The sequence below is a fragment of the Ictidomys tridecemlineatus genome, chromosome 12 (genome assembly GCF_052094955.1).
Source record: "Ictidomys tridecemlineatus isolate mIctTri1 chromosome 12, mIctTri1.hap1, whole genome shotgun sequence".
Taxonomy (NCBI): Eukaryota; Metazoa; Chordata; class Mammalia; order Rodentia; family Sciuridae; genus Ictidomys; species Ictidomys tridecemlineatus.
In genome coordinates, this window is record NC_135488.1 from 30,727,068 (window position 1) to 30,737,703 (window position 10,636).

A 10,636-nucleotide genomic window follows, 5' to 3' on the forward strand; every position below is an offset into this window, starting at 1 on the left:
CTGTCATCCCATAAATGGTGAAGCAAATCACTTCAGGCTGGAGAAACCTTCAAGAATGAAGTGGAAGTTAAGCTCCACCCTTAGAGGCTTAGATGGGTGGAGGAGAGGGAGAGAATGTTCCAGGGTGGAGAGAGAGTGGCCACATTCCATGCTCACTAGATTCCAGTGTTTGCCAAGCAAACTTATGTTCAGAAGCCCTAACCTTGAGGTCATCCTGGGGCCACAGACTCCAAGCCAACTTACTGCAAGGGGGTGGACATGAAGCATTGCCAGAACAGAGGACCAGGGCTCTCAGCTCCTCAGAGGCTTCCTGGAGGACATGACATCTTAGCAGGGTATGAAAGATTGGCAGTTTCTCTAGACAGGGAGGGTGGTGAAGAACCCCCGAGCAGAAGGGCATCCTAAGACTGTGTCTGGACCCACAGAGAGCAGGAACAGGAACAGGTGTACAGAAACACAGCCTGGTACCTGGAGCCCATGGGGAGCTCAGCAGTGCTGAGCTGGAGTTGCTGAGGCCCATGGAGGTCATCCCTCCTGTCCTGACCCTGTTCTTGCCCCTCCCTCTGAAGGCTTTGAACCTGCCAGTCTGGTCCAACAGGTGAGCTGCGTGTGGAATAGCTGAGGCTCAGATATGGGACCCTGCTGTGGCTTCTGTGTTCAATCCTCAGGATACTGGTAGGGACACTGGAACAGACCCTGGCATGTAGAACTAGATGTGTGCAGCAGTCAAGGATGATCTAACCCTTCCTGAAGCAGAGAACATGTAACCAATTGTGCACGATAGGCATTTAAATGGACTATTTGGATCAATAAAGGGTCAGAGTTCAATTTGAGAAGGAAAAAAATTGGAGAAATCACAATCATAATCAAATGAATGCAGCGGATCCCCCTTCCTTGGGTCTTTATTATCTACGCTTCAGAACAAGTTACTCCAGAACCGAGCAATGAGCTCACACAGTCTCTGGGGCAGGACTCTGGACGGCTCTGCTCTGTGTAGGAGGCTGCAAGCCAGCTGTCGGCTGGGCGGTTCTCATCACTGAAGGCCAGACAGGCTGCAGGACTGGTTCCATGCCTGTGGCTGTGGTTTGGAGACTCTGGTTTTTCACATGGGTGTACCTAGGAGGCTACAGAGCCAGCGGAGAAGAGGAAGAGAGATGGATAGCAAGAGAGAGAGAGAGAGAGAGAAGGCATCTCAAGATAGAAGGCCCAGTGTCTCCTATGACTTACTCTCACAGGGGGCAAGCCGTCAGTCACTTTAGCCACATCCCACTGGCCCAGGACACCTCTGGCGCAGTGTGGGAGGCAGGCATACAGGGTCTGAATTCCAGGAGGTGGGGTCACAGGCGGCTGTGCAGCCAGTCACCACACACTTCACCACGCGTCAAACAACAAAGATGTATTCTCTCACAATCCAGGAGGTTGCCACTGTCCTGATGTCCTGCCTTGGCGAGTGGCAGCCTCAGTCCAACCTCCCGGTGCTTCCTCTGAGTCTCTGGGTCCTCTTCTTACAAGGACACTAGTCACAGGAGAATTTATTCCACCCTAATGCAGCCTGACCCTGTGGCAACCATCTGTAAAGACGCCATCCCCAAGGAAGGCTACAGGCTGAGGTCCAGGAAGGACATGAACTCCGGGAGGACACTATTCATTTGGTACAGCAGCCCTCTTGGGAGCTGATCCCAGATCTTGGGCTTCCAGGGACTGTGGGCCATTCCAGCTCCAAGCACAGGATTTTAAAAATTATTATTGACATTATTATTGTTGTTGTGGTGATGATGATGATGATGATGATGGTGATGATGATGATGATGATAGTACTAGGGATTGAACTCAGGGGCACTTAACCACTGAGCCACATCCCCAGCCCTTTTTTGCTATGTTCTTTAGAGACAGGGTTTCCCTGGGTAGCAGAGGGCCTCACTAAGTTGCTGAGGCTGGCTTTGATTTTTTAAAAGAAGTTTTTATTATATAGGGTTTTTGTTATTGTTGTTGTCTTTTCATTTGTTCTGTCTGTCTTTTGTCTGGGGTTTTTCCTGCGACTCCTTCACCCTGGAGACTCCAGCCACACAAGCCCATCACATCCTCTTCTTGGCGCTTTGCTGGGGAGGTTTCTGCCCCTGCGTCTGCCCCCCAGAGCAGCTGGGCTCAACTCAGCTTGAGTTTCCGTCCAGGGAAGCAGAGGCTGAGGACAGTCAGAAATGGTGTCTTTTCCACTTCCCTCAAGGTCCCTCCTAACTTCTTTTTTATAATGACAATGGGAACCCATCCTCATGATGGAAAAATTAGGAAGCAGATTAAAAATAAAAATAGAAAAGTCGCCTATAGCACCACCACCCAGACCCTGCTGCTACTGCCGTGCCTTCCAGAGAGGTTTGATTCAGAAATATACACTTAGGTATTTCTTTTAAATTCAAAAGAAATGGCAAGAGCTCTGACTTTGCAATATGCTCTTCACAACGTGCTGTAAGCATCTTTCCATGGGAGGAGAGACCAGCACTGGAGGTTTTCTTTGTATCTGGGGTTTCTAAAAGAGATGGGATGCCCATCTCCTGTCTTCTGAGCTGAAGCTGCTTCCCCAGTGACACCCTCCCAGGCCCTCCCAGGCCCAGGGCCAGAGGAAGAGGCAGAGACAGAAGAGGAAGGCCATGGCAGGAATGGGGAGGGCCTGGACCGGCAGGGGATCATGGTCCATCTACCTGTGGCCACCTCCCTCTCCCGCACCCTGGGGGGTGACAGGACCTCCGTGGGCACCTGGGCGCTGAGTCAGGCACCTTGAAGCATGAAGGAATCCCACTCAGTAATTTTATGCTGCTCCCAGTTTATCCCACGTGGTGTTGTAAGGTTCCACAGTAGGACCACCCCGTGGGCAACGAATGTGGGTACTGATCCCCAAACTGAGGCCAGAAGAAGGGAGCACGGCTGGGTGCCCTGAATTCTGAGAGCAGGGACGGTCCCCCTCACCCCTGCCCCTGCTGGAGCTGGCACTTCCTGGGGAGTTGTGGGGGCAACCGGGGCCCTAATCACAGGGCTGGAAGTAGAAGTCCGTAATGGGGGCATCCCAGGGGGTGTCCCAGGCAGCGTCCTCGGGGATCTGGGTGAGCCTCACAGGCTGGTCAGCCTCGGGTGCTGTGCAGAGGAACCAGCCTGGGTAGGCGGCCGACTCGAAGCTGGAGGTGAGTCCCATGTCCCTCCGGTAGAAGGTGAAGCTCTTGGACTCCTTGGCACTGCAGTAGAGCTCCATGATGTTCACGGGCTGCCAGCAGAGGGGCAGGGGTGAGGGGCAGGGGTGAGGAGCAGGGGCGAGGGGCAGGGGCCAGGGGCAGGGGCAAGGAGCAGTGGTGAGGGGCAGGGGCGGACAGTGGGAGGTCCAAGCTAGGCAGAGCCCTTAGGGAGCAGGCAGAGCCGCGACTAGCAGCAGCTTGCTGGGTCCCTAAGGTGCCCAGAGGCAGTGCCCAGCCTCAGAACTGGCCAGCTTAGTCTCCAGATGGTGAGGACACAGCGGAACAGGGCTCACCTCCAGTTTCAGAGTTGGTTCCTTCTCTGTCCCACATGACAGGCACTGACTCCCTCCCTGGACACCCAGGATGACTGGAGACAGACTGGCATCCAGTGACCGATTGGGGACAACACTGATCTCCTCACCTGTGGGCAAGAGTCAAGGTATGGGCCTTTGGGGGCCTTTGTTTCCCTCTCCCCAATCTTGGACTCTGGGAGTAGGGCCAGCATGAGGCCTCCTGTCCCCACGCTGGGCAGAAGGGGAATCTTTCAGCAGTTGTCACAGGGCCACCCTCCTGCCACTGACTCAGAGTGGACATCAAGGCACAGAAGCACCTGGTGCCACCTGACACTGCAGCCCCCACATTTAGAGCTGTCTCCAACCCCAAGAGACCCTCCCCAGCACCTCCTTTGAAGCCCAGGCCTCCGTTCTGAGCCCTGTCTTTATGAGCCAGCCTCCCAGAAGAGGATTAGCTCCCCCTGCACCCCCCACCCCATGCACACGCACACAATGCTCACACACGCAGCAGCACACATGTGCACACTACAGCAGAGGGGCCCACTGGCTCCAGTGACCCTTACGAGTGCCCAGGTGGACAGGTGGACACTGTCAGAGAAGATCTGCCACAGCATGTGGGTAAGCACGAGGCCACACAGTGTCCCCTGCTGCTGAGGTCTGCAGGCCTGCTGGGAAGCCTCCTCAGGTGCCTCCCGCAGAGGGACACGGACGGGGACCACTCAGGTCTTGCTCTACACCAACCTTTAATGACCTTCCCCGCGTGCAGCCCTCCGGCCAGAAGCTGGTTGTTGTGCAGATAGAGCACCTTCAGGGCCGAGTCCTTCATTCTGAAATGTGAGGAAGGAGGAGGCCGTGATGAGTGGGGCTCCTGCAGCTTGCCCTGGCCCAGAGTCCCCCAGTCTGAGCATCTTGCCACCCTCTCATCCAACAATGCTGGGTACCACAGCCCAGCCTTCCCCCAGGCCTGCTGGGCTCCTACCCTACCAGGGGATGAGCCCAGGCCCCCACCTGAGTCTCACCCTATCCAATCTTTCCTATCCACAGTCCCCACATGGTTTCTCAGAGAGAAGTGACTGCAGCTGCCGTCCATGCTGCTGAGCCACAGGAACAAGTCACCCACCCTCTCTGGGCTCATTTAGCAATGAGTCTCCTCATTGCTAAAGATGGGTTAGGTAGCACCCAGGTCTCTTCCTGATTAAAATCTGTGTCTTCAAGTATTACTGAAGACTTCAGTGGTTATTTACTTCCGCTTGGCCATGTATTCCTTTCTGAGTGAGGATTTTCTCTAAATTTAAAATTGATTTATTTTACTTTTCTTAGTTATTGCTTGTATATGAGTTGATTGGTTTTCTGATATACTGTGAGGTGGCAAGATATTCTGAAGCAGATTTCTGCAGATATTAACTGGGGAAAAGTCTTCAGTGTAAACATTGGCTGCATGTTTGCCCTAACATGATTAAACAAGCTCCATTACTTAGTAAGATCCAAAGTCACTGGCATGCTGAGTGGCACCGTGAGCTCTTACCAGGACAGGGAAGGCACCCCTTGCCGCATGTACTTGATCAAAGAGCTTGAATGTATGAAGAGCCCCATGGGACTGAGGCCCATAGAACATACTTTGAAACGTGCTAGCCAGTCGTCCCCCAAGTGCCCAGGCTGCTGGTCCCACAGACGCCGAAATCCACAAGGCTCAAGGCCCCAACACAGACTGGCGTGGTGTTTGCATAGAAGCTTCACACATCTTCTGCCATACCATAAATCATCACTAGATGACTTACAATACCTACCATCATGCAAATGTATGCAAACACTGTCATACTGCATTGTTTACAGAATAATGACAAGATCATCTGCACATGTTCACCGCAGATGCGAGATATATATATATTTTCAATCTGTGGATGTGGAAACCAAGGATATGGAGGACCAGTCAGACGAGACTCAGGTCAGAGAGGGCTGCTCTCCCCCTTCACTGTGAAGTCCGCACACAGCTGAGTTTCTGGGTCGCTACACACTTGTGGGTGGCAGACCTCTGGAGATTGTTTTTGTTCTATTCCCCCCACCCCCAGGGCTGCAGGGAGGAGGTGGCACAGTGGCTGGAGTGACATGAACTCATGGTGTGGGGAGCAGAGCGGAGCTCGGAGGGGGCTCCTGTCTCCATCTTCCCCGTGGTTACTTGTCCCCCTCAGGCGGGCTGCCGGGGCCTGTCCCAGTCTGAAAGGCTGGAAGAACGGCAGGGGCGGTGACTGTTGGCCCTGACTCCCAGCCGCCTGTCTTCCCCTGGGAGCCCCGGCTGGGGCAGCAGGTCCTTCCCGCCCTCACAAGGCTGGACAGGTCCACCCAGATCGCACTGCCCTCGGAGGCCCACACACTCACCGGAAGCACAGCGCCCCGCTCAGGACCATCTTGAATTCCTCGATGTGCAGATTCCCCTATTTTGAAACAAACAGCAAAAAAGTTTTAGGTGCAGACAAAGGCTGAGGGCTGTCAGGGGCCCGGGTAGCAAGCAGGCTCTTGAGCCTCCCAGCGCGTGACCACCTCCGCTGGGCCAGGGCTTCTGGGGCTGGGGTCAGGAGAGCCTGCCCTGCCAGCACCCAGAGGACACCTCGGTGGCTCCTTTCTCTTGGCGGGAGCCTGCGGAGTCTGCGGCTCCTCGAGGATGCTCCGGCTTTTTAAGTGCATACTTGATTATTTATGCACTCCTCCCGGGTCGCTGGGAGGAGACTGAAACTGCAAGCCAGGGAGGAGCAGGGTGATGTGACACCCTGGAGCCTCCTGAAGCACCTGCTGCTTGGCCTGGCCCCGGAAGGGAGTTTCTGGAGACAACCTCCCGGCAGCTCTGAGCAGGGCCCTTGGCTCTGAGGAGCATGCAGGGAAGCAGCTTCTGCCCAGCATCCCTCCCTCCCCTCCCCGCCTGCCTGCCTTTGCCAGGGCCATGGAGACGCCGGCCATGGGGAATTCCTACTGGGGGAGCGTATAGGCTACAGGTCCACTGCAGAAAAACCTGAAAATCCAGAAGAGCTAACCAGGAGAAGAATGGGAATGCTTCTGTGAATGAATCCCGTGAGGACACTTTTCCTCCCCCATGTCACTGCAGACAGCTGTCCTGCTGCAGCGTCACAGAGGCCACTCTCAACCTGCTGCTCTCTGGGGCACCACAGTAGACTCGTTTCCCACACTAACATGAATAATGATTTCCTAGGTTTGAACAGCTGTGCAAAAAATTCCTAAGGGTCTTTTATCATTCATTTATTCCAGCCCATTATTATTGGTCCTTATTTTGTTGGGTTGTGTTGGTTCATTTTTGCTATTAAGCACTAGGTTGTGACAAACATCTATGATTCCACAGTTGATCTTTCTTAAATATCTCATTGGCAAAAAAAAAAATCATGATTGTGAATCCATCAATATGCTTTTAAGACTCTCTGTGATGGCTCTGAATTAGTACTCGTCAGTGCAGAACAATTTAACAACATCTTGACCACCATCGGTAACTATTTACTGTAAAAGCATGAATTTTAAAGAAACCATATTCAAACATGTGGGACAAAAAAAAATCCTTAAGGGGTTTAAAAATAAATATTGGGTTGATTGAAAGTCAGAAAATAACCTCTTATTCACATAAGACTACCAATGTGATAAATAGCATTCAGAAATATAAATTTAATGTAGATGCTGCTTATGCAAAATCATTAAATGCACTATAAATTGGCCAGATAGAAACAACTCAGAAATTACTGCCAATTACAAGAACAAATTCCAGAGTTAAGCTATTGACAAAGTGGTTTTCGAAAAATAGGCTCTTGTCTGCAAATTGATTGTACAGGTGGACACCGTTTCCCCTAAATGCCAGGGTGCCATTCTCAACAGTGAATTAGCCCTGTGTGCCCACGGGCTGATCGAGCTCCTTCAAGTTCTTCCCATTCAGAACGGAGCATGCACGTGGCTGGCCCTGCAGAGACGCAGCAAGCTGGCTGGGGCGCCGGGGGTGCCTCTACCAGCTCTGTCTATTACAAAACGTGCTGAAATGAGAATCCAGACAGGATGAATGAATGGACAATGCACCAATGAGATCACATGTGGTGCATGCCTGTGAGCCCAGTAGCTCGGGAGGCTGAGGCAGCAGGAGGATTGCAAGTTCAAGGCCAGTCTCCGCAACTTTGTGAGACCATATCTCAAAATAAAATAAAATAAAAACGGCTGGGGATGTGGCACTGGGATATATCCCTAAGCTTGAAAATAAGACAAAACGACCACAGTGTGGGCTTTCACATTGTCAAACAGGCCCCACCAACAGTTAGTTCCCTCAGAAATGGGTCCTTGGTTTGTCTCACTAATTGCTATCGGTTGGCTCCCAGTGCATCCCTAGGGTCTGAACGCCCCACCACTGATTGGGTTAAGGCTCTCATAACCCAGTGATTTCACCTCTAAGCCTTCTTGCATTGTCTGACCCCTGATATATTGGGGGTCACGTCCAAACCATAATAGTGCTATTTTTTACTATAAAATGCCCTATACTGCCTTGGGACTCTGCAGAGTTCTCACCAGGAAAAAAGACCTCACCAGATGCAGCTGCCAATCTTGAACCTCCCAGTCTTCAGAACTGTGAGCCAAAAACAAAACAAAACAAAAACAACCAACCAAACAAAACCTCTTTTTCTCACAAATTACCCAGTGTCAGGTATTTTGTTTCATCAACAGAAATCAAACTGAGACACAAATTCTCTGAAGTTAGATGTGAACGAGGAGAAGATTGATAAATTCCAACTTATTTTTGTCTGATAAAAAAAAATTCAAAGGCAGTAAATTTTTAAAAATTGTAACTGAGCCAGCCTATTCCAGCATTTCTTTCCCAATGAATACTAAAGACCTTTGTTCCTTGAGCCATCCTTGGATAATCAGTTTTATCATTGTGATTCCCTCACGTATTAATAGTAAACCGTTGGCTCCTACTCACTGCATATATGTATGAGAGTCAATTTTTTAATTGGGGTAATTTAAACTTTGTCTCCTTTGACAACGTGAAAGCCCATACTGTGGTCATTTTGTCTTATTTTCAAGGGTGGTGCTACTTTGCCCTGACCTCACAGCCTCCGTACGGGGTTTTGAAGTGTGTTATGGGGTATTAATCCTATAACAGGCAGCACTTCGCACCTTCCCTTCAGTGTGGCCTACCCTTGGCCACTTGCTCCTGATGAATGTGATACCTGGTGGGAAGGGACAGAGTGTCACATTTGAGCTAGGTCACCCTGATCGTGGCTCACCCAGTGGAAGCCAGTGGCCATGGGACGGACCTCAAGCGGCCCTGAGGGGCCTGGGTGGGGAGGAACAAGGCCTTGTGACAGCACCCTGGGAGTGAGCCTTCTGGGGTGCCGACCCTCCACCCCCACAGGCCTAGCATGCTGCAGCCCCTGCTGACCCCCCACCTACACGTGGGAGGACCCTGCCAGGTGGGTCCTCCTCCTCCCAGGCCCATGGGAAACCACAGGCGTTTCTTGTTTTCAGCTGCTCGGGTTGGAGTCATGTTAAGCACTGACAGCTTCCTGCAGCACCTGGGCCCCCCAAGCTTCACCGTCAGTGGGGACCCTCCCTTTCCAGCAAACTCCTCGCTTCCTCATGGGGACGGTGTCCCGGGGTGGCTCACCACCACATGTGTGAGATGGGCAGTGTCCTGGGCAGAGGTGGAGGGGAGGACAGTCGGTCAGTGTATTCCTGGGAGTTTGTAGGCTCACACAGCTCACGACCCCAGGCGGGAAGCTCTCGTTGGGGACCCTGATTTAATAATGATTAAAATGACCAATATCCTCCAGCGCTCACAGTGTCCCTGGAATCATGTTTAGGGGCCTCCTGAATTTTTTCTTTGTACATTTGTTTAGTTACTGATCTGATAACCACTATCATTTCTGTTATGCGGAAGGAGAAATCAGGCACAGAAAGACTAACTCCATCACCTGATGGTTGGCCACTAATTAGGATGAGAGTCAGACCTGAGTCCAGGAAACCTAGTTCAGAACTATTGGCCCCACGGCACTGGGGTGACCCTTTTGCTACCTGAGTCAGTCCTGTCACTCCTCTGTCCCCACACCTCTGTGAGTAAAAGGCAAGTCTCCAAAGGCCCATGCCGCTGGACTCCCATGGACTCTCAGCCTCCTCCTTCCCCACTAAGGGGACCAGGAGCCAGGTGGACCTCTTGCTCTTCTTGAACAAGATGACATGGTCCTTCTTGGCCCCTCGCTCTTCCTCTACAAGCCAGCGTGGTCCTTCTCAGGGGCCTTCCCACGGGCTCTGCTCCCCACCCGGAAGCTGGCGTTGTCCCCACCTCCTTTGCTGCGACACCCCTCTCAGTGAGGCCATGTTCTCCACTTTGTGCATCCCTCCCCTGCTCCCACGCCCCCCACCATGCCTCACTTCTTTCCGTGGGGCTCACCACTTAGCAGACTGTGTAATCCACCCAATGTGCCCTGCGTGGTATCTGCTGCCTGCTCCCGGTGGTGCCAGGTGCACAGGATGTCTTAGTAAATAGGAGCTCAGTTGTCCACCGTCCTCGTTTAAGAAGCCAAGGAGCTGATGACTATTTTTATCTCCATTGTTTTTATTATGATGATTTCATTTCCCAGAAAGTATTGATGCTTGTGAACCCTCCTTTTTTTTTCCTGGAACAGTTAAGACCATGGGTTGCCAAAGATTGGCCTGTGGGCCAAGACCAGCCCACAGCTTGGTTTATAGATAGGGTTAGTGGGAGCACAGCCTGATGTCTATGCCACTTTTGCACGGTGATGTCTATGGCAGAGACTGTGTTTACTCCACAGCCTTTTATAGAGTTAGCTGAGCTCTGGTCAAGACTGTGTGGGTTCCAGTCTTACATCTGTTGCTTACTAGCATGTACATTTGGTTGAGTTACTTAAGCTTTTAGCTTTTGAGTTTTCATTTATAAAAAGGGAATAAAAATTCTGCTATTGTTATGAGGACTAAATGAGTTCATACACATGAAGTGTTTAGGACGGTGCCAGCACATAGTAGGTGTGTACATGTCAACTTTATCATCATTACCACCATCACCATCACCAGCATCATCATTTTCACCATCACCCACATTACCACTATCTTCACCATCATCTTCAT

At 51.6% G+C, this 10,636-nt stretch overlaps 1 protein-coding gene across 1 annotated transcript; it reads right to left on the bottom strand.

Moving 5' to 3' along the window:
- Positions 1 to 2,798: 2,798 nt before the first annotated feature.
- Il36rn (interleukin 36 receptor antagonist) lies at positions 2,799 to 10,636 on the bottom strand. The gene is made up of 5 exons (XM_078027891.1): positions 10,565 to 10,636; positions 5,891 to 5,946; positions 4,256 to 4,341; positions 3,515 to 3,642; positions 2,799 to 3,253 (listed from the first exon to the last, which is right to left on the bottom strand). The coding sequence occupies exons 1-5, from the start codon at positions 10,634 to 10,636 to the stop codon at positions 3,017 to 3,019; spliced, it is 579 nt and encodes a 192-aa protein (XP_077884017.1). The 3' UTR covers positions 2,799 to 3,016.

Coding starts and splice junctions, on each gene's coding strand:
- Il36rn (XM_078027891.1), bottom strand. CDS start 10,636: ATGAAGATGATGGTGAAGATAGTGGTAATGTGGGTGATGGTGAAAATG. Junction 3,643..4,255: donor CGCGGGGAAGGTCATTAAAG/GTTGGTGTAGAG, acceptor TCTTGCCCACAG/GTGAGGAGATCAGTGTTGTC. Junction 3,254..3,514: donor AACCAACTCTGAAACTGGAG/GTGAGCCCTGTT, acceptor CTCTGCTGGCAG/CCCGTGAACATCATGGAGCT.